The following is a 24,009-nucleotide window of genomic DNA, read 5'->3' as shown; positions in this document are numbered from 1 at the left end:
TGTAAGCAGAGAGGACATTTCTGATCCCAGGGTTTGATAATGCTCTGTCAAAGCACACAAACCTCAGCCAGAGCCCAGTGGTTGGGAGATGAGGCTGATAAATTCAGTCTTGGAACTAAGGAGCAATTTGCTAAGCAGAGGGGAGTTAACCATTGGAACAGCTTACAGGGGATCAGACAGGCTCTTTGTGGCTTTGTGAGGGTGCTGACAACTGGGGATCCTTTTTTCTGGAACCAGGTCTTTGTTCAGAGATAATTCAGGGGATGGATGAAGTCACTGGGGGATGTTCTAAAGGTGTTTCAAGTCAGGTTAGATGGATCTGGTGTCTCTCCTACATCTTTTCTATCACTTCAAATTCCCAGCACTTCTAGGGGGACTGTGTTCATGACTTACTCTCTTACAAGGACTTTTTAATTCTTGCTTTTGTTCTGATGTCAGTCTCCACCTCCTGACAGTCCCTTGCAGGCAGGTGACTGTTGTATTGCACTGCATGATAGTGTGACCTGTTAAACCACACAGAACTAAGATAAATAATAGGGATTCATTTATGCAGGGTTTTCCCCTCTGTGGGTTTCCCCAGGAATGTTAACTCCCAGGAAAATCTGCTTATCAAAAACTTCACTGTCCTTTCAGTTCCTAGTTGCATCCTCCTGCCTGAAGTCTTTGCCAGTTCTAGTTCTATTTTTAACAAAGCTTTTTTTAATCTTCCCATATTTTAAAATACTCCAATAAGCCAGTTTCTTATTTGATATGCAATATATTTCCCCTGCTATCATGAACATTTTAAAATATTGGAAGGGATTAATAAAGCTAAATTATTACACAAGATGAGGCAGCCAGGGAGGAAAACAGGATCTGTATGTGATTTGTACTCCTAGAAAGGATACAAAATTGGTAAGTGTTCATAGGAAATCAATACTCATAACTCTGTTTTCTCTAGAACCTTTTATTTATAGAGAAGGTAGTTAATATTACAAGTTTTTAATGGAAAGACACCCAGGTGATTGCGAGTACAGGATTTGATTAGGGAACTATAAGAAAGGAGTTGAAATTTTAATTTCATATTGACCAACCAGATAGACCAAAATAACTATCTAATCCTTTCTGGAAAAGTTATTTAATTCCATTCTTGTTGCAAGTAGATTTACATCATTGATTTGCACAGTCTTAAAGAAAAGGTTCTACTTGTGAAAGTTGGACAAAATGTGATCCTCCCACACACAGAGGGAAATCTGTTGGAACAGTTCATTAAAAAAAATAAATCAGCTCTTTTAGCACAGGTGGAAATCTGTCTATCACAAGATTTTATGTGATGTAGGGAATGTTTCTGGGTTTCCATCCCAGCCATGGGATACAGCTGCACTTGTTCAGTGGGAACAGGAGGACAGCTCTGCTCAGCCTGGCATGCTGCTGGGGTACCTGGCTCCTGCCTGCCTGTCCCACGTTCCCTCATTAACTGGGAATTCTGTAGAGCATCTGCCCTGCTTGGCAGGTGTTTCATGAAAATATCTGTCCTGCACAAACAATACTTGCTACAGTTTGTCTTAGTAATTGGAATTTTCCTCCCTGCTGGGACTTGATAGCTCTTCTTTTTTTTTTCCAATTCATTTGTTGGTTGGTATCTAATTTTTTGCTTTGCTGATCTAATGGCTTTTTGGTGTAGCTTGGGTTTTAGTCAGTGGTCAGCAAATATCCCTGTTTGTAATCGGGACTGGCAAGTGTATGAATTATTTAAAATAAAGACAGGTTCAGAAACTGGTGAGCAAAAGGCAGCTGTCTCTTTAAAGAGTGCAGTTTGATCAGAGCATCAGCCCCATCCCCTGAGGACAAAGGCAATTTTGATTTGTGGGGCCCAGGAGTCCCTCACTTACCAGGATTCGTCGCTGCTCGTGCATGTGTAAACCTGCAAAACGCTCTTTTGTGTGGAATAAATCTTACACTGTAAATCCTGCACGATTAAATGTGACCCCTCATAAAGTCACAGCAACGAGGCTTCACTGCAGAGCCAGCTCGCTGTCCAGGCAGGACAGAGTTATTTCCCATTTACCTTGGTTTTGGTTTGTTTGTTTTTTTTTAATAAATAACACCCATCAGTGCTGATGGCTTGGTTTTTATTTTTTTAATAAATAACACCCATCAGTGCTGATGGCTTGGTATTTATTTTTTTTAGATAAATAACCACCCATCAGTGCTGCTGGCTTCTTTGAGCCCCCAAGATTGCTGCTGTGTCCTTACCTGTGTCTGTGGCAGTGGGGGCTGAGTCCAGCAGGGCTGTGGCAGTGCTCGGGGCTGAGGAAGAGGAGGGATTCCCCCTGTCGTGGTGCTGAGGAAGAGGAGCAGTTCCCTGTCCGTGCTGCTGTTGGCAGCCAGCAGCAGATTCCATTATTGCCGATCAATGCGCCGCCATGCAGGAGGAGGGGAGAGGGAGGGGTGGGAGCTTCCTATTCACACATTGATCAACCTGCCATTGCATGAACAAATTCATTGCAAGGAAGGCTGGGATGCTGGGATAATAGCTGGAGCAGGAAGGGGCTTGTAAACAGGGGAATGCAGGCTCGTTAGAAGTGGGGAGGGGATTTAAATTGCCTCTGAGCTTGCTGGGTTGTTTTTTTTTTTCCTTCCTAGCATAAAGCACAATACCTGAGCCTTCAAACAAAGCCAACACTGTGAGGAGTGGTAGGGCTACATTGCATTTAGCTGATGAGCTATTGTGCTGACTTATTTGAGCTTCTTCAGCACTGATGTGTTTCTACTTTTTACTTAAGTTGATTCTGTCATAACCTGCTGCCTCTTCTGGATTTTGAGACCTCAGTGTCCCCTGCTTCCCTTTTTTGCCTTCTGTCTGTTCCTGCCTGGACTGAAACCTGCCACAAAGGGACAGGTACAAATCCCAGTTGCTGCTCCCACCCATGCCTGCCGTGGCAGAGGTAGGGTTGGGAGAACAGGGCAGATCAGGCTCCCATGTTTGCCAGTGTAGGCTGTAACTGGAGTACTGGAATCCCAAGACCATCAGCTCCTCCCCATCCTTCCTCCCCTGCTTCGATCACTCACTGTGTTCTGTATGGAAAAGTTTTCTGGCTGGAGAATAAGTCTGCTTTCTCCTGGGCATGTGGCTGAATGGCTGGATAGCAGCACGGAAGATGAGAAAAGCCTTCTCTCGTTCCTTGGTACGGTAGGGTACAAACTGCATTTTTGGGGTTTTAACACTTACTGGGAAACTTTACCACTTTGGTGCTTAATTTCTTTGGTGTTTCAGTTACCTGACCTTATTTCTTTTTAGGAGCTTTTAAGTGGTGTCAAGTTTTAATTACACTTGGTTACAGCGTGTTTGAAATAGTTACAAACACACTGGGCAAGGGTTACCTTGTAAATGGGCACGCGCCCTGCAGCCCATGAACTGAACTGGATAAACAATGTTATTTACTGCTCTGGTTTTCTTCTCTGTGCCTTTTGACAAGCTGATCACTGGGCTCAGTCCACTTCCTCTCATTTCTGTCAGCTTGCCTGACTTCTGAACTGTGTGATGGCAGCAAGATAAATCAGGGGAGACTGCTCAAAGTTTTTCTTCTTAAGAGAAATGTGCAGATGCATTTAGAATAAAAATTCCCAAGTGGTGTCTTAACTGTGAACCCAGGTTTAGGGTTCACTGGCACCTCTTGGATATCTGCAGTGCATTGTGTCTTTTCCTGTGTCCATAACAATAATTCCTCCTGCTCAGGGACAAAATCCTGCCACAGAGCAAGAAGTGCTGAGGCTGGGAGCAGCTTTCTGGGCCATGGAGAGGAGCAGGCAGGAGCTGTTGAGCTTTGGTGTGTTCAAGAGCCAGTGAGGCTGTCCCAAAGGATTGCTTTTCAGAGAATGCCTCTATTCACAGCCCTTTTACAGACAGTAAAATATTGGTTTGGAAAGCTGTGGCTCAAGGCTGTTGTTTAATAAGGAGGACAATAAATATTGATATCATACTAATGTGTGTTTAAATCATAAGCCTCTAAACAAATTAGGCTGCAGGAACAAGTTACCATGCCTCAGCTGATCCGTGCTAATTGTCTGTGTGCAATCTCTGCAGCAAACACAAGGTAATTTGAATTAGCAGGGGCAGTCCAAGATCATTAGGAACTAACGAGGACATCAGCATCTCCAGGTCATGGGCAGCAGCTCCTTGTCTCTGCTTTTGTGTTGGCGCTGTTGTCCAGGCAATTTGTTTGGCTGTGTGTGGAGTCAACCATTAAGGGAGGTTTTAGAGGTTTTAGAGGCTGCTGCATGGGGAGGTCAGAAAGGAGCAACTAGCCCAAGTTTTGTACAGCCAGGCAGAGCATGTGTTGAGCAGTTTAGGGGTGTGCATCTGCTTCATTTCTGACTTGGTTTGAAGAGCTGGAGGATTTGTTCTTCTGCTTCAAAGTGAATGCATCAGTGTAAGCACAGCTGATGTTGCACTCAATGCCATTACAGTTTCCTCCAAACTTTCAGGGAAAATAAATTGTGGGAGTTTATACTTGAAACCCCCAAATTATTCTCTCCTGTGATATCTGGGCCTTTTCTTCCAGCCTCCTCTAGTGTTCCCCTGCTTCACATGTTAGGTCTTGTCTTTCAGACTGTAAAGTCATTTAGGAATCAATGACTTAAGAATCTTTTAAGTGACTTTTTGTATCATTTCGGTTGCTTTCTATGCACCTTCCATACTGGGCACTGATTCAATTATACCTTTTTTATATGCCAGCACAATGCAGGTGTCTAACACCAACAGAATTGCCTGTCTGTAAATTAAAAATCTTTTATAGTTACCTGGGTCATCTTCCAAGACTTATCTGATCGACTCAATCCCTAGTAAAGCACAGTAAGTTCTTTTCAAACTCCTGCTAATGGACTGGGAGAGTTTTTGATCATAGTTTGTATCTAGCAGTTGTTTGATGCTGGAGTTCTACAGCCAGTGAGCTTTGCAGGGTTCCCTTTGTATTTCCCTTTCCAGGCTTGGCAGCTTTTGTGCACTTCAGTGTCCTGAAACTTGGTTGCATTCACTCTGATGTGTCTTCTTGTGATTATTTTCCCTGTCTGGTTGCCTTGATAAATGTGGAAAAGCTATCTCTGCAAATTTCCATTTTTTCCTTTAAGTTATACCTTGCAGGATTTGCATAATGTATTTTAGTCAGAATACAAACTTGGACTTCAGGACTTAAAACAGATTAGGGGGTTTGAGTGTTCTCTTACCTTAGGTTTTTTGTACAGGCATTTAATGAAATTTTTATGATAATCTGTGGATTGGGCCCAAGTCTGAATTCTCCCCAAGTGAGCAAAATGAGAGAGAATGCTTATTGCAAGATAAAACATTAACATTTTTATTATACTTTTATATGAAGCTTCCTATTTCACTAGGTAATCCCCATCAGAAAAATGCTGTTGAAACACTTCTTCCTCTTCTTGTTCTTCCTTCTATATCTGCAAATAATTCCTAGCTGGTGTGGCTGAACCAGAAAGCTGGGAGGTTTGTTTAGTGTCTGCTTCTCCCACCTGGAGAAAAAGCTCTTCACAGTGAAAACACAAATTTCCACCACAGCAAATGTTCCAAGTGGCCACAGCACCCAGCAATAGGAAATTTAGGGGAGCCCCAGAGCCCTGTGGTGACCAGAGGGCACTGAGGCTACACCACTGTGGCAGAGAGGTTCCCTTCAGAGGAGGGCACCCTCACCACTGCTCCGTGTAGGAAGTGGCACCTGGCTTACACAAACCTTCCTCCTGGCCTTCAGAGCAAGCCTTGGTATTGCTGTGGGTGGAGAGTGGCTCAACAGGATGGGAGAAGAGACCTACCTGCATTGTCTCCTTGGGCAGTTCCCTCCTCAGAGGCATCTGCCACTGCAGAGTCATTGGCTCAGCTAATTAGGAAGTGACTGTTGCTATGTAATGTGTAAATAGTTATTTGGAGAAATACTTCTTTCCCTAAGTATTACTGGTATCACCAAGATATCAGGTGATAAAAGTGACCCGTTGGAATGTTTACAACTCATTTGTTTGATGGTACAGTGGAAAGTGTCCCTGCCTGGATGATCTTTAAGGCCCATTCAATCCCAAACCTACAATTTTTTGTTAAAGATTGAAATGGGGAGGAGCTGTCAGGTGGGTTTTCTTCCCTTTTGCCTTTTTTTTTTTTCTTTTCTTCCCAGAAACAGATGGGCTGATAATGCTTTCAGGTTGTTTTGATGGATAAACAATGTGATCTGTCTGTAGCCTTGGTCCCTGAGAGTGAGCAATGCAGAAAGCACTTGTAATGTAATACCACGCTGATGAGAGGTGCATTGATTTTTGCAGCAGGTGAAGATTATGCAAGAGTAGCCTCAAGCATTACTAGTGGAGCAGGGGAGGGAACTGTCTTAATTTTTTGCCTGGTGGTGACAGTATAGATTTCTTTCTCAAGACTCAGCAAAAATGCTGTTCTACAGGCGTCATAGCAAGTTGCTTCAGCTTTTGATTTCCAGTTAATATATCCCGACAATTTTGCTCTATCTGGGTCTTCCTTTTCCTAGGGACTAAGTGTGTCTATTTGCTCTTGTTTTTTAGAAGGAGAAGAGAGGGAAAGGTAGTTTTTATTTTTAGTTCACTGGAGGTACCTAGTGAATATTTCATTTTCCCTTCCCCATTTGGTACACTTCTGTGATGGTGTGAGAAAAGAAGAAACTCATTTTACTGATGAAATGCCAACATTGTATTTGCAGAAAAGTTGGATTGCTGCTGGGGGGATGTTGGGGAGGAGAGGAAAGGTGAGGGAGCCAGGCACATTCCTTGTGGCAGCTTTTCAACTCCATTCAGTTTAAAGTTAAGCTCTTTCCCTGCAGAATGTGTTGTGGAAAATAGTGAGGAATTAGTGCTGGTGTTTCCATTTATGACTCAGCAAAGTTAACAGAGTGTTTTAAATTACCGGGGCAGCTTTGATGTGATTTCCTGCTCGTGAGGAGTGGAGGAAGCCAAACCTCTTACGTTACTGCTTCCTAGTCAGAGTGAGATCAAAGGTGCTCATTCTAGCCCCGTTCCAATGGAATAATACATCAATCCCGTTTGCCTTTGTTACATGGACATGGGAATGGCAGAGACAATTCTTTATACCCTGGGCAGAGCAGTACTTACAGGTGCTGCAGAAAATAAAGTTTCCCTTCATCTAGGCCAGGGAGGCAGCTGGTGATAGCAAAGTGCACAGTCAGGTAAAACTGGCAGCACTGCAAAGGCTCCTGAGCTGCTGGGACTGACGGACTCAAATACCTTGGGCTGGACTGGCCCTGCTCCAAGTGCTTTGTTCTCCAAGGGTGCCCTGGTGGGGACTCACCCCGCAGCTCTGGAGCAGGTGATGCTGTAGCAGAGCCGGGGCTGCTCCGGAGGAGGAGGAGGAGGGCTGTCCCCACAGGGCATCTCTCTCTCCTTGCTGCTCCCGCTGGCTCTGGCGGGCCGGGATGGGCTCGGTGGCTGCGGGCAGGGCTGGGGCATCGCCCCCACAGCCGGCTGTGCCTCGGTGCCACACCACACCTGTGTGTGCTGGGCTCTGCCCGGTCCCAGGCTGCTCCCCCTCTTAGCACTCCTTTCCCCAACAGCGAGGGGCTCCATGTCAGCAGTTTGCTTTTGTTAAAAGATAAATATCTGCCGAGTGAGACACTAATACTGCAGGGTCCGGATTCCTTCGCCTCTCCTCCTCTGTGCTCCATTTTGTCAGTCTCCAAGCATCCATGGGAGAGACGTATCATAACTCTGCTGAAATCAAAATCCGGCGTGCAAAGGCATCACAAGTAATGCTATCCCTGAAGAAAGCTTCTCTCCTTTTTTTTCCCTGGCTCTTTGGAGGAGAACGCCGCTCTCGTGGCACCAGCTGGCTGTCTCTCCCCATAAACCTTGCTTTTCGCTGCCGTGCATCAGGATGCTCAGGGAAAATTTCGGCAGCGGAGGGAAGGCGGCAGTTGGGCGTCTGTTAATAGCCTGAAAGTAACTAATGAGGATGTGCAGCCGGAGCGATTGATTGAGGAGCTGCAGTCAGTGCTGGGCGCTGCTGCTGCCGCTCCGCTCGCTGCTCCCCGCCGGGGAGGGAGGCAGGCAGGGCGGTCCGAGCGCCGCGATCCCTCCGGGGCCAGTCACGGATCCCCGGGGCCGGCAATGGAACTTGAGGCGGCATCTTGAAAGGAGAACGGCAGGAGTCAGAATGCCCCTGCCCGGAGTCACGGCTTGCTCCTGCTCTTTAAGGTTCAGAAGATAACAATGGACTTTCTGCTAGGAAGTGATTTTTTCCCTCCCCGTGTCGGGGGGTGTTTTGTGAAGCTGGATTCTTTAAAGTCTGGCAATTGAGCTGGAGATGGGCAGCACTTGTGATAAAGGTATCTGTATGCATACATATGCATATCTAGCTCTATATAAAAATGCATAGATGTGTGTTTGTGGAGAGGTTTTTAATGCTGTGTGTACCTTGTTATGCTGTTATTCCAGTATTTGTACAGTCAAAGACTAGTGCAGCTTTTATGAATATTCGTGCTCATCAGATCAGTCTGCATGGATTTAAGATGCCAAAGTCATGTCTTAGTAAGGTCATACAGCCAGAACAAGGAGAAGTTGACCTATTTTTTTTTTATCTGCAGAGATATATATGTCATATTACCAGGCACTTATAAGTCTTCTGCTGGTTGCATGCTTTGAGCAAGTAGTGGGATCATACAGGACCGAACTTTGACCTTTGCCGAATTGCATTCAGCTGGGACTAAAACTGAGCTTCCCTGGGTCTTGGTTGGAGTTTTCTCTTAATTACTGCACTGCTTACATAAAAAAATTACATCTAAACAAAAATAGATTTAAGTTCTCTGAATACTGTCTCTCAAACACTAACGGAATATTAAGTATGTCCAGATATTGATCTTTAGAAGCACTTTTTATTTTAATCTTCCACAGTCAAATCAGATTCACAACCTTGAATCTGCCAGTGAAAATGCCACTGTAGGTTAACAAGTGAATAAGATACAGGTAAATAGAGGTGGGTTCATTCAGCAGCTTAGTAAGGCACTCAAAACTTTCCTGAGGCTCCTGTCCTAGAGAGCACAAAGCCTGACTATTCCCCACCCCCGGGCACCCATTCACCACCTTGTTCTTCTCTCCCTCAGAGGTCCCAGCAGAGAGATCTCCTCGCAGACGGAGCATCTCGGGGACCAGCACCTCTGAGAAAACCAACTCCATGGATGTCCCGAACACTTCTCCTTTCAGAGTACCAGTAAGTGTGCCTGCCCTGCACAGGGGCATTGTCTCATTGCATGGGAGGAGGACATTCAAATATCAGTGTACGGCCAGGCTGGGGGAGCCTGGGGGCAGAGGGATATTTGGTTAATATTACCAGTTGACCAAGAGGTTTTGCTATCAAGTGTCATATATTATCAGTAAGATTCCTGATGTATCCCTAACTTGCTTCCTTTCATTGCCTTGATGTGAAGTTGCAGATAGAGAAATATCAGTGTTAATGTAGGCAGCGACCTATATAAATACTTTTGAAGTTGCCTCCAGGGATTGCATTCCATATTCAATCCTGACAAGGAAACAAGTTCCTTTAGGTTAGCTATTTTTCCCCCTTGCCAGTGAAGTACATAGAAAATTGAAATGATTTTATAGTTTATTCAGAAGCTGATGAAATTTCTGCAGGTGTGTTAATTCCTCTTTAGCTCTTTGGGATTTGTTCTGAGTTTGGTTGGCTGTGAGTTTGCATGAGAGTGGTTCAGCTACAGCCTGGGTTTTGCTTGGGCAGTCTTTGGTCAGTGTGTCCAGCAGCAAAAAGGCATTTCTATTATTAGACTGAGGACAAATCATCAAGTTAAAATGAGGTGCCCAGTAATTTTCAACAATATTTGTTCATGCTTTAAAAAATCTAACTTGAATATTGTGAATGTTTTCATGCTCTCCTTTACTTTTGGCAAGCAATCTTTGTACTTCAGAATAAATCCTGCATCGTGTCATTTTAAAAATAAAATTTAAAAAAACAGCCAGAAGATGTAATGAGAGTTATTTAAATTATTCAAGTATTAAGGTTGGTCAGAGTGTATAGAATACATGGTGTTTGAAGCAACCTGTGAATTCATGATATATTGGAATGCAGAAAGGGACCAAGGAAGCAGTGAATGCAGTGGGTATCCTTACTTGGGCTCTTTCCAGAGTCATAGAATAATACAGATTGGAAGGGACTAGACAATCTCCAGAGGTGCTTTCCCACCTGAGCTATGCTGTGTTCTGTGAAGGATCCTCTGTCACTTCAGAGATCTGTTTTCTGGATGCTACTTGGGGAAAAAGGGGCCTTGATCTAGTTGTATGTGAAGCTGATACAAGAATATTCTGTTATGTCAAGTTCTGAGATTTTGATACTGAATCTATGATACACAGAGTTCCAGGAAGATTTCTGAACTCTGAGAACCTTCAAAAGTCTTACCCATGTCTTCATTTATAAGAAATTCTGTTTTCTTTGCCTTCATCTATAAGTAATAGCTCAATCCTTTAGATGTATATGTGCTTTGTAGTAGCAGTTGTCTATTAAGTGTCAGAAGTGTTTGATGACTATCTGTATTGTTTATTTTATATGCCTTTATATGCCTCCTTTTTTTCCTCATTTTTGTACCATTCCTTTTAATGATGATCCTATCTCTTAAGTAATGTTTTAATGGCTCTCTAATTCTTCTCTAATAGTTCTCTGATATTTCTTAGCTCCTGTTCCCTTTCAAAACAAGAACCCTGCAGAATGTTTCTCATTTCCCCTGGTGGTGTGTTGTGCTTTTAGGACTCTGGCAAATAGGCTCAGGAAGCAGTACCTGGCTGCTTTTTTTGGGCACAAACCAGCAGAGAGCTAGAAGCTATTTGTGCCACGTGGAGCTGGGTTCTGCTGCTTTGTCTGCCTGACCACCTGTACACCCAGGAGCATAATGCACCCTCCTGTCCTCCTCGTGGGGACAAGGCTTCTGGCTTTGGAGGTTTTGTTCTGAGTAACCCATTTATACCCTGTTACTCCTAAATGGGAGCTGAGATCACCCTGCTTTAAAGCATGGCATCTTGTGGGCTGTTCAAAAGAACAAGCTGCAATTAGAAGTCAGCTTTCTTAACAATACAGATGAGCTCAAGCCAAAACTGCTGAAACCGAACCCACTGTTAACTTGGTAGATTGGCACACACCTAATAGGTGGCTGAGAAGATGGGGAGGAATCATGTTCCTGCCTTTGACTGATAATAAGAATTTCCCAGCTCTCAGAGAAGGAGGAAAGGTGACTTGGTCACCTCGTGAAAGTCTCAGTCTTGGATCAGTGATCTGAGAAGAGCTGCAAGTGAAGGATGCAAAAGACAGCTTCAAATTTGTGTCTGTGAGGTTGTCCCTAGTTGACAGGGATTTATTCTGCATATAAAGGAGATCAACAGTAAAAGAACTTGCTTTTTTGTTTTTCCAGGCTTTGTCACCTAGAGTGCAGGTTGGAGGGCTCCAGGCAGCTGCAGCATAATGCTGTCTCAGTGATTCTTCCCCTGGCCCTGACTCTGTGCCATACCTTGTCTGCTCACTGCTTGGATTTCTAACAGAAAGCAGCTTAAGGCAGGGGACAGCTTAACCTTCTTCCATCCTGATGGAAAATTATGCTGAGACTTTCATAATAAGTTGCTTTTACAGCTTTTTAAGTTTGTCTCTCAGAGCAGCTATTTAAAAGCTGTCTTCTCAATAGGACAGTGGCTTCCAGCATGTTCTGTGCAGGTTTTTTCCTTTCAAGCACAGGCAGTGGTACTCACTCAGAACAAGGCATCTGTTTTTTTAATGCTGCTAATTGGCATTGCTTTAGCATCTGGAATTTTGATTCATCACAGCATAATTGCCTTTAAGCAAACATTTCCTTGACAATGCATTTTTTAAGTTATCTCTTCAGCAGTGGTCGTCAATGAGGGATTTATTTTTAAGGGCTGATGTGTAAAGTTTGGGAAATTTGCCTTTTTACCTCCTGCATGGGCACTGGAGGAAAAGCTGTATATTTAAATGTACTAGTGTGTGAAAAGCAGAATTTCAGGATGAACCATTACATGGACCAGCGTGTCCTGTGTGTTGTGAGGGTGGTGAGGCCCTGGCACAGGCTGCCCAGTAAAACCTGTGGGTGCTCCATTCCTGGCAGTGTTCAAGGCCAAGCTGGATGGGGCTCTGAGCAACCTGGGCTAGTGGAAAATGTCCCTGCCCATGGCAGGGGGTTGGAATGAGATGATCTTTAAGGTTCCTCCCAAGCCAAACCATTCTCTGATTCCATGATGTGTTCTGGTTATCTCCCACCAAGGGGAGTAAAGGATATTCTGCAAATGCTGACACTGCACAACACAGACAGAGAGAAGAGCTCTTGGTGCTTGTCCTTTCTTTTTCTTCCTCATTGCCCCAGATTTTCTTATCTTGAAACATTAGTCTCCATCTAAGTTCAGCTGAGTACATTGATGTTTGACAATTTCCAGGTGTGTCAGGAGAGAAGGGAAGGGCACAAAAGGTGGCAGAACAGAGATGAAGAAATGTCTCTACTCACATACAGACAGATGTGTGCTGTTTATAAATACATATATAGGAGAAGTCATCATTTTAATAATGGATCTTATTTAACTGAACAAACAGGGAGGCAGAGGGAGCTGGCTCCCAGTGGGATCTGTGACGCATGGGTGGGCGAGAGCAGCTTTCCCTTCCCACACACACCATGTCCTGGCAGTGCCTCCTTCTCCCTGCATCCCTTCCCTGCTGGGGCACTGTGCAGCCCCAGCAGCACTGCTGCAGCCTGGCACATTCCCTCACTGCTCTGCAGTTGGAATTGGGTAAATGTGGGACTGTGCACATCCTCATCCTCCTGCAGGAGGGAGAGGAATCTCTAAACTCACCCTTCAGACTCGCGCTGTGCTCTCCAGTTTTGGCTCAGAGTTGTTATTACAAATAATATGATTCATCCCTGTCTGCTGGCTAATGGGGAGAGGAAGATGAGAAAGAGGCAAAGGAACAAGTGTGAATGAGACAGGAAAGCCAGAGCACAATCCTTGAAGTAAATGCAATGATTTTTATAGGAACCCTGATGTAGGATACTTGCAGATTGCCTTCCTTGGTTTGTTTCTGGCTGAGGGTATAATTGGATCTATAGAAGTGCTGTCTGCCTCTTTGCTCTTTAAGAGTACTGCTAAATGGAACAGAAGACAATGCAGCCAGCCCCAGTGAAGGTCAAAGCTTGATGAGATCTCGTGGCTGCCCAGCCTCATCTTTTATGCAGTCAGCAAGATTGTTTCTTCTCCAGAGCACTGCTCTGCTCCTGCTGTGCTGCCGGGGTAGGACAAGGCTGAGCTGTGCTGCCTGTGTGACCCTGTGGCATACAAATACACATTTTTAATTCTGCATCAGCACCAATGCAGAGATGGAATTGTTGATTTGCATCAGTGTGAGGCACCACAGCATCCCCCATGAAAAATGTGCTCAAATCTGTCCCCTCAATTGAAATTTACATTTTTCCTTCCACTTTCTACTCTTTACTTCCTGTGACATGTTTGTTTGAATCTACTCCAGTTTTTATCACTTGTCTGTGCTGTGATGCCTTAGATATGCTGGCAATTCCATGAATTATGTCAGAAAGCATCAATAGGTGACTGACTATCTCCAGGGTGCTCACCACACTTTGATCCATATATTTATTCTGGAGTAGTGCTGCTCATAGGCTCTGTAACCTTCACAGTGTCTTGCTGCTGCAGCAGATTTGTTCATTATATCAAACTTCAGTGTTGCATCAATGATGGGGATTTCCAGGCTCTGACACTTGAGGTCTGGTGGACCTCAACAGCTTGAGCATTATTCTCTGGTTTGGTGTAAACCTGACCTTATCCAATTCCTTTTATTCCTTAGTTACTGTAGGGGGGCTATGAATGTACATAGCTTTAAACACTGCTCACATTCCAGTTGTCCTTGGCTTAGTAGTATTTAAATATGCACCAGCTCATTTTATTCTTCACCTCCAAATCATGACTTAGTCAAGTTATGCAAAGTTTAATTAATGCATTCTCTGCAAATGAGTCCTTCTGGCCCTTTTATCACTTTTCTTGCTCTTGTGTTTTTAATTCCCTTCAATTGATTCTCCAAGTTCTGGTACTGAAGTTCACAGGAATGTGTGTTACCAGTTCCTAATTGCTCCTAACCCTTTGTGTTATTTCTCTGTCCTCCCTGGCCCTCGCTTCACCTCCTAATTTAATATAGCTCAGTGTAATTAATGTGCTGTTTAACTTTGCTTCCAGATGATTAACAAGGATGTTAAGCAGAAGCAGTCAGGCCACTATCCCCACCACATCCCATTGGACCCTTCCTTCTGCCTTGATACCTTATCACTTGTTGTAATTACTCTTGTTAGATATTCCTGCAGCCATTCCTCGGGTTCATGTTACGAGCTTTAGCAAAGCTCATTTTTAATAACTTTTTTTGTAATTAGCATGTGTGCTGCATTATCAAAAGGTGTTCTGAAGTGTTGGGCTGCATGCCAGGGAAAGAGCCAGGGTCAGGAAATCATTGCCTGCCCTTCCTGACAGGCTCAGGTGACCTGTTTCTTATCATGTTACTTTTTTATCACTGTTTAGTTGTTCTCCAGACAGACTTTTTACCTTTATTCCTTAATTCCTGGATAGGGGCTTTTTAGGATGCTCCTTCCATCTGCTGTCCCTGCTGTGGGCAGCCAGGTGCTGCTCCCAGTTGTGTCCATGCTAAACACTTTGCTGAACTGGGATCTGAAAAGCTGCTGTGGCCCTCTTGGCTATCAGGTAGCTCTTGCTTCCTCATGCATTTTTCAGTGTAATTCCCAGGGACTTGGAAATTGGATTCCTGCAGGACTTCTGGCTGCACATCATGCAGAGTGCACGCAATGCTAGGATGCATTTTATTAACAGGTGTATTATCCATGTACCCTTGTTACAGTATCCTCTGCATTTCCTTGGGTTTCTTATTACTGTTCCTAAACTTGTTCCTCCTATTCTGCATCCCTCCTGTGGCTGCAGACCATCTTTCATTGGGAAGTTGAAATTGTTATCTGGCCAAATCTGCAGTGCTGTCCCATCAGGGGAAAAATATCTTTCCTGATCCTTGCTGTTGATCAGCTTGTGTCCTGAAGCATGATTATTGCTCACTCTTGTTATTTTTAAACCTGACTAATGCAGCTACATATGTTATTCTTCCTTATATAAACACATAATCCTTTTTTAATCTTGCTGAAAAAAAAAATGTCTGTATAATATCTTGTGGTGGTGAATTGGATGGGCTCATTTATAGATAGCATTAGGAAAAGTCTCCTGACAATCTGAAACGTGCTGCCTCTCATGTTAAATTGCCCTTTGGTTTTCTTATATAACAGGGTGCATGAGGAGCTTAGATAATTTCCATTCTATTTGTTTTATACATCTATAATCCTGTCTTGCCTTTGTTCCTAAAATAAATAGTTGGTCTTTAAAATATATCATTTGTAAATCCCCCTCTTGTTGCCTTTAATCAGTTTATACTTCTGGAGTTCTGTTTTGTTCTGGCTTTCTTGCTGAGATGAGAAAATCAGAAGAGTGATGCATTAGAGTGAAAGCTACAGCAGATTTACATAACACCACTCTGCTTTTATTGGGCTTTATCCTCTGTTGGGACATTCAAACATGCTTTTTATTGTTCTGTGCCTGTGCACAAACCTCCTGTTCAGTGACATAGGGCCAGGTTTTGGGAGGGTGACTGTTGTAAGTCCCTGTCTTGTTCTGGATATCACCTCCAAAGTGAACCCAGGCTTGTTTTCAGCTGCTTTTCTACTGTGTGAGTGGTCCAGAGGCTTTTCAAAGGGAGTTACTGCTAATATTTTAATGCTGAGTGTTACTGGGCTCATAAGCAAACTTCACTTCCTTGATAGTTAAATTTGCCTTCTGCTGTTGTTCTGCAAGGAATAGCAAACTTCAGCATTTTGCTGCTCATTCCTGGAATATCCTTCTAGTTTGATCTTTCCATTTTACCACCTGGCCATCTTCCCCTGCTTCTTTGCCTTCCCATAGCTGTACAGCATTACTGGCACAGGACAGTGTTTTCACTTGGCTATGACATTGTTTTTTTCCTTGATAGCTGCTTGTGAACAGCTTCAGGAATAAAATGCTTCATGTCCTCACCAGGCATGTTCGTGGGGAGGCAGTTCTGCTGTCATCCACTGCCACTTGAGGGTTCTCTTTGTACCCATCCAGCCCTTCCCCTCAGAGAAGATGAGTCTCATGGCTCTGTAAATGAAGTTACCCACCTGGTGTTATTAATAATGCATTGGTGCTCCTCATCAAGAATTACAGATGTTCAAGAAGCATTGCAAGGCTCAGATGCAGTGTGTTTGTCCCCAGAAAGATCTAATGGAGGGAACAGCACTGTGTGTAAGATGGACTTTTTTTGTTGCCCATTTTACCCCACTTTTAGTGCTCTGAAACTTGCACTGGTACCATTGCCTTTTATAGATGGCTGATCTGTGTTCTGGTTATACACAATTTCATTTGTTCATGGCTGAATTCGCCTTTCCCTTTAGAACAGCCAGGACAATCATTATTTATTATGCATGGGCTGCTCTCCCTGGAGTGGAGAATCATCATGTCCATAGGGAGCAGCAGTCCAGGAGTTGAGTAGCTCATACTTGGGCTGCCTTTGAATTTGTGAGACACTTCTGTGCTGCCCTGCTCAGGTTAAGGACAAACAGCCAGTTGGCATCTTTGGACAAAGTCATCTTTTCCTAAAGCCTAAACTGCCCTCAACAGCCACCACCCCTGGGTTGGAGATACTTGGGGGTGAGAGTTTCTGTGCTTTCCCTGTGCAGTTTGAGGGGAAGTTTCCAAGAGCCTGCTGAATTATCCCTTCTCCTGTGGAGATTGTTTCTTGGCAGAGAGGGAGAGTCGAGTGGCTTCACTTCAAATGAGATGAACAGAATTCTCAGTGGGATTGAATTATTTTTAGAGGTTGTTATCATTGGGTTTTCTTAGGCCAGTGTTTGATGCTTTTGGATGAGGTGACAAACCTGCCCTGACCTGTTCCTGATTGTGTGTGTGTGGTTGTGCACCATTGCTCTCTCCCCATCTCTTTTCCATCCTTGTTCCCCTAAACCTGTGACTCTGAGGGCTATTTGCACTGAACTCCATCTCATCAAGTGTGAACCTCAAATCTGTCTCTTTTCAAATTTCATCCTGGCTAGTTATCCTACCAGATATTTTGTACTTTTTTTGATTAAGAACATAGTCTCATCAATTTGGGCAGTTTGGGTAATAATTTACATCTTTTTGTCTGAGGGTGTTTGTTTAAGCAGTAAAATTCTCACTGTTTTTAAAGAAGTTCCATGATGATTCTTAAAGCTCAGACACTCCATTACATTTAGGTATAAGAGCCAAACAGCCAAGAGTCAATTTTGTGTTGAAATATGTATTTAGGAGAAATGGTCAGACATAAGAAAAGCAGTAGAGGTGTTTTTGTCTTTTAATGGTGCAGGCTGCTTTGTAAACATTGGCGGGGATTTCTTGTCTATAGGAGTAAAAGGAAATAAAACTTTCAGTTAGGTGGTGTTGTTGCAGATAGAAGTTTATTTTTCATCACTACATTTTTTTTTCTAGCTGTGTTTGGTATTTAAAAGCATTTCCTTTGGCAAATGGAAGTCAAAATCTCTGCTCAGTTCTGGCACGTGTGAATTTTTCATGCTGCTCCCAGTTTGTCCATCTGTAAGCACTGGCCCTGCATGAAATGCCAGCACAGAACAAATACTGAAAATGTTTTCAACTCTTGAGGATGACCAATAAGCACACCCTTTGTTTGAATAAATTGTTGTCTTTAAATATGTTCTTACCCTGTTTGTTTTTTAGTTTGTTTTATTTTGGTTTTTTGTGTAGTCAGTTCTGGCTAGCCTTATTAAACCCCAGATAGAACATTTGTTTCATTGGGGTATAGATTATGTTCAATTAAACCAAAAGCATGTTCCATGTTAAAGCAGTACCAATTTAAAACTGTACATGCACAGAAAAATGAATGTTCACCATCTTTCTCTGAGTGTGATTTGGAATTATTCAATATAAATACTTCTGGACCCCTGCTGAATTGGGTCAGCTTTGTCTTATTTGCCCTTAAGGTGAAAAAGCCCTGTTATTTCATGTTTGCAGCTGGAGTAGACTGGGAGGAACTGGACTGAAGCCAGGGTCCAGCAGATCTGAATCCCTGTGGCTGGGTTTGTTACCTTTTATGCTGAGAGGTCAGAATACACAAAAGTGCCTTTGAAAGGGCTGTACATCCTCTACTTGAATTCCAGCAACTGCCCCAAGAGAAGCCCAGGAGCATCTATTGATTACAGGGGTTTTTCAAAGGCACTTCTTCAATACCAGGACCAAGAGAAGTGCAGCATCATGGGCAGAGTGAGCAGCACACAGCTGAAAACACTTCTTCCCTTTTGACAGGACCTTTCCCCCAGCACATTGGATACATTTGTGGGGTTTGGTTTTATTGTTTGGAGGGGTTTTTTTCTGGTTGAGGTTTTTTGTTGGTTTGTTTTTTTGTTTGTTTGGTTTATTTTGTTTTGGTTTTTTTTTTTTTTGTATTTCAATATCAAGCCTTTTCTTTTCCACTTTATCAGGAGAATGTAGCAGCTTTCACCCCTGAGGAGCCTCTGGCTCAGAAACTAAAACTGAAGGGCAGTCTTAAATGTAGCACTGCCTTCAGATGCAGAAAGCAGATTCCCCTTCCTTTGTTGCCTCTGTCTCCAGAGGTTTTCACTACTTGGCTAGACCAAGTCAGAATTAGGCTGACCTAGTGTTGGCAGCACACTCCCATTGAGCAGGAGATGATCCCAGAGGCTTCCTCCAACTAACATGGCTTTGGGCTGTGATTGTTGGGGGAAAATTTGTAGTTTGAAGAGAGATTCTTTGAAGATTTTTTTTTTTTTAGATCCTTAGCAGATTTTTGAATTGAGCTTTGCTTCTTACTAGTATTATAACTGATATCTGAAGCCACTGGTGTGGGAAATGCTTTGAAATTTTCTGTTCTGGCTAGCCAGATTATTGAAATTATGAATTATTTAAAGATTTAATGTGCTATATCTCAATTAAAAAGGCAAACCTGGCTGCAACTGTGGGCTCAATAGAAGCTCATAATATAAGAACCTCTGTACTTTGAAACTCACCAAGAATTAAAAACATGGCATAGAGAGGAGAAGTAGGAACAAATACTGATATTGAAGATTGCTCCTTTTTAAATGATAATTGTGGGGTTTGGATCTCTTGTATAATAGCTGGAATCCACTGAAGTGCCCCAGTAATGTGAGCAGTGCTAATTATTGCAATTGAGGCTCTCCCCTCCTGGAACTGTCACTGCCAACCCAGCCCTGCCTTTCTTCCTGCTCCCAGCAATCCCAGTCCAGCCCGTCCTGTGGCTGGCATCAAACCTCTGTGTTTGGGCTCAGTGACAGAGCACTGAGTGATTCATGGCTGGCATCAGTTTCCCTGTTTCACTTCTGCACCTTCTCACTGCAGGGCTTCTTCAGCAAGCGCCTGAAAGGGTCCATCAAGAGGACAAAGAGCCAGTCCAAGCTGGACAGGAACATCAGCTTCCGTCTGCCCTCCCCCAACAGCTCTGAGGACAGGTAAGGGGCAGAGCTGGCACCAGCACGTGGGTGCACCCAGGGGAGGGGGGCAGGAGGGGGATTTATTGTCCAGCTGGCATGAGGGGGTTTGTGGGGCTGCTTCTGTGCTTTTAACCTTCTTGTGCTGTGTGCTGCTGGTACAGGATGGGAAACTGCTGCGCCTCACAGCTGTCAAAAAGCTCAGGTCAAGCAGATGGACTCCAGTACCTTGTCCTGCATCTGTTTCAAATAAGCTGCAGACTTCCAATCTTATGATAGAAAACCATGGCATTGATCAGCTGGAGAGAAATTTGCCTTGCTGCATGGAGGGCTTGCCTGCAGGCCAGTGAGAGGAGGAGCTGTGTTGGTGTGAGCAGGGTGGTTCCACCAGTGCTGGCACAGCCCAGAGGTGTGCAGTGCAATTCAGACACCCTGAGGACCCTTGCAGTGTTGGTGTTTTGGTTATTGCAGTGGTACACAAGGAACAGATGATCTGTTTTTTCAGAAAACTGGAAAAGTCAATTTCTGACCATCTTAGTGCTCCATTTGGTTTATCTTGGCTTTTGGCTGGATTGTATACAAGGCTAGCAAAGGCTCTTACACACTGTTTCTTAACTGTTTGCAAAGTCGCTTGATTGTTTTTATTAAACATATTCTGTGTTACATTCCACAGTAGCCCAGCAGGAGAAGTAGATAGAGTGAAAAATCAGTTGGCCTGTACTCGAGGCCACGGCAGGCTTCTGTGATCTGACATTGTTCAGTGTATTTTCCCTTCCCCTTTAGCTGGGCTGAATTCATTAGTTGTATCTGTCATGCTGTGCTGCTTCAATCAATGGTGCTGCCTTCTCCATCTGAAAGGCAGACCATAAAATCACAGAGACAGCAAGGCTGTGGATGTTGGAGGTCTGTTAACATCAGGAGTTACAGAAAAGCCTGCTGCTTACCAGATGTGACTAACCATCTAGATGGCCTTGCTCCTGTAGTCCACACAGGCTGCTTTCATGCAAGTTTTCCCATAAATCTCTACTTTTAGAGTGTTGCAATGTGGCTACAATAGCAACTCAGTGAGCATAAGCTTCTTGAATAATGCCACCAGGCAATCAAGTACCTGTTATTTTTATCGTTGTTTGAAAGCAGCTTTGCTTGAATTTTTGTAATGTGAAGATTTCTTTGCCATAAATAATCTGGTTGTCTTTCCTGGATACTTGCTTTTGTAGTGTCAGGGAAGCACTGTTTTTCTGGGAAAGCTAATAAGTATAGCTATAATTAATTCCTACATCTTTGGTTTAAGATATGATGTAACACACAGCAAAGCTGCCTTCTCTTAAAAAGCAGACCCCCTTCCACTCCCTGCCTGTGTGGGCACAAAATTTCAACTAGACTGAAATGAAATGTGAATTTTCTTTGATGAAAATTAAGAAAAATTTCAGGAAATTCATGAAAGCACAAAAGTATAAAATCCAGGTACTTGATCACATGGTGCCATTATTGAACACAGAGCTGACTCTAAATTCATGAGGAGGAATTGCCTCTCTCTCACCTTCTGTTCCCCCTCATTCTGTTTGAGCCTCTCAGTGTGTAGCAGTGAGAACTTTGCTGTCCTGCCCTGGTGAGTCAGCCCTTTCCCCTTTCAGGCAGGTGATTCTGGGTGATGTCATGGTGTTGCACAGGTTTTCAGGGCCAGGATGAGTGATAGCATCTCCCTTTTCTTGCTCTGACAAACACAAGAGCCCTGCCTTCAAAGAAAGTATTATACAGCTTTATAAATGAAAACCCTGCATGGATTAGAAGGAAAGAGAGGCTGCTGTCCCACTGCCTTTTCATGCTTTTGGGGTGTTTGGGACCTGTCAAGAAAGTGGAGATTTTACAGATAAATACCTCTAAAAATCTGGACTAAGGAAGATTGGTTATCCTGGTGCACATCAAGATGTGGGATACTGTAACATTGCATGCCATGCTGGATGATGACAGAGGATGGATGCTGTCTGTTCAGAGTTGATTTAAAACAGAAGGGAGTCAGGAATGCTGTAGGGAGCAGGGATGGAGATGAGTTGCAGATTTTTTTGTAATCAGATTTTCTGTTTCAGCAGAAAGCAATTGGCCAATGTACCTTTTCTGGTTTTTAACTTTATTTCAGTGTGTCTGGGTTATTGGGTAGGGAGAGGAGAGAGTTCTGGTGCCCCTCTAGAAACATGGACCAGCATCCAGGTGTCCTGTAGGAACAAATCCATAACCTCTCAGTCTGTAATTCGCATCCCTCCTGTTACTCAGGCTCAGGTTGTTTGCTGGTGGTTTTTTGTACTTGAATGTGTTGTCTTTACAAGCCACTGCTGTGGCAGGACTAGACTGTGCTCCTTTGTGAGCCAGGGCAGGTGGGAATGAGGCTCTTTAATGTGTGGCCAGTGCAGCATCTCACCAGGTTGCCAACAGCTCTCACCATGAGGGGACCTGTGTCACTGTGACATCTTTCACAGCTTTTCCAGCCTGTTTCCTCCTGCTTCCTTTGGGCTTTTCAACTCACACGTTCATCTGTAATGTTTTTTCAGTGTCCATAATATATAAAACATGTAAAAAAGGCATGAGAAAAGACTGAAGGAAAATTTTGTTTGAAAGGAGAGACCAAATGAATATTTCCAGTTTGTGGGCAGGAATTTGAGGGTATCTCCAAGAGGACCAGCATTTTTGTTTACAGAGAGGGAGCAAAGATGATTGTGACTGGCTGCATATGGTCTCAGTGACTGCAGCAAAGCTCTGCAGACAGCTGGGAGGGCTTTGCCCTGTTGGGATTTACTGCCACGTGGGAATCCTCCTGCTTTGCTAAAAGTCATTTCTGGCATTATGAGCCAGAGGCAGCGGGGCTGGGAATGGGCTCCGGCGGGGCACAGGGAAGCAGGTAGCCATGGCTCTGGGCTTCATGGTCAAAAGGTACCACTCCTCCAGCCACAGCTTCTTCTACTTCGGGTGAGTTCCTGTTCCTCCCTCCTTGCCTCTTTGCAGTGAGAAAATAGCAGGGCTCCTGTAAATGATAGAAGCAAAACCTGCCGTGTTTTTCAGGTTCGCTGTAATTTAATGCCGGTTTTTGAAAAAAAGGGTGGGGGATTTTCACCCTGATTTAGCTGTCAGGATGGAAATCTGTGTTACACAATGCCTTATTAAGGCTTGACTCACTCCCAGCTTGCATTCATTCAGCATATCTGTAGCTATCAGCACTCTGGAGTGTGGGGAAAGGGGAGGGAGGAGTGGTTTGTTTCTGGAGGGACGCCTCACTCCTGCTTTGCTGAACTTATTTCATTCAGCAGTTGTTTGGTTTTCCACTGAAAACTTAACAAGACCCCAGCATTTGTCACAGACCTTCCCCTTAGTGCTGGGCTACTCTCTCCCACCTGCAAGCTCACTTGACCCCTTTATAAATAGACATTTCCTAATGGCTGATGCTTCTCTGCAAAGGCTCCTCCATGGAGCATTCACCTTGAGTTTAGCAGGGAAATGGAACTGCATCAATTAAGCATTTCTGGTCCATCAAAACAAACCAATTGGAAACGTTAATAGCAGAGACCGGAGGAGAGAGGAGAACTCTCCTGCTGTGAAATTCAGCAGCCTGCTTGGCTGAGCCCTGAGAGGTGTCTGTTAGACAAGCTGTGATCTGCAGGGAGAGCAGGCAGGCAGGGAAGGGCTTTGCAAATCCAGGATTCAAACAATGAGGCTTTGGGTAGGACCTTGCCAGAAAAGACCAGAATCTCAGTGGAAGACTAGAACAGTATACTCAGAAAAGCCCAGCATTTAATCACATCTGAATGTAACTTACAGATAAATAAGTTACCCTAAGTTTCTGATTTTTCAAAAAAAAAAAATTAATAATAAAACTGGTTAGACTTGTAGAATTGTTGACCAGGTAATAGGATGTTCAGATAATTGGCAGTTTGAAAATGAAGAGGGGTGTGGTGCCTACAAAATGAGCATTTGGACAGGGAAAATCCTGGTGCTGCAGCACGGGCAGAGCCGGTGACTTGCAGGGGATGCTGGAGACGGTAGGGTCCCGTTCCACAGGGCTGGGAGCTGGGAGAACAGCAGAAAATTCTCTGCATTACAGTCCAGGCTCTCCCCTGTGACTTTGCAGAGTGGCTGAGTATTGAATTCGACTTTCTGCTCTTGGGGAGTGCCTCCCAGCACATGGGGATTGCTGGAATTATTTGAAGCATGCAGACGAGCAGCTTGGTGTAAGGCAATTTGGAGACTTGGCTGTAGCTGGGTGCTTGGGCTGAGCTCCTTCCTTTCACACCAGTTTGGTAAAGGAAAGTTCATTTTTAAACTTTTTTTTCTTCCAAATCTTTTGGATTATTGATGTCCACAGGCTTGTTTTACAAGTAACATAGAGCTCTCCCTGGTAAGCTCGGTAATTGGAAGTCTTTTG

At 43.9% G+C, this 24,009-nt stretch overlaps 1 protein-coding gene across 14 annotated transcripts in view; it reads left to right on the top strand.

Moving 5' to 3' along the window:
- The window catches only part of RASAL2 (RAS protein activator like 2), a 163,744-nt gene that overhangs the window by 107,098 nt on the left and 32,637 nt on the right, over window positions 1–24,009 (top strand). For 12 of the 14 annotated variants that reach the window (XM_064719242.1, XM_064719239.1, XM_064719247.1 and 9 more), the window contains 2 exons: window positions 9,117–9,223; window positions 19,510–19,619. In XM_064719242.1, coding sequence (XP_064575312.1) covers window positions 9,117–9,223; window positions 19,510–19,619 — 217 coding nt within the window. Of the gene's footprint in view, window positions 1–8,007; window positions 8,343–9,116; window positions 9,224–19,509; window positions 19,620–22,451; window positions 22,560–24,009 lie in introns of those variants that run through there. The other 2 variants (XM_064719250.1, XM_064719252.1) reach the window with 2 other exon arrangements.

This window comes from Zonotrichia leucophrys, chromosome 8 (genome assembly GCF_028769735.1).
Source record: "Zonotrichia leucophrys gambelii isolate GWCS_2022_RI chromosome 8, RI_Zleu_2.0, whole genome shotgun sequence".
Classification (NCBI taxonomy): domain Eukaryota; kingdom Metazoa; phylum Chordata; class Aves; order Passeriformes; family Passerellidae; genus Zonotrichia; species Zonotrichia leucophrys.
Note: the sequence above shows the minus strand (reverse complement) of the source record. Positions and strands in the feature narration are given on the sequence as shown.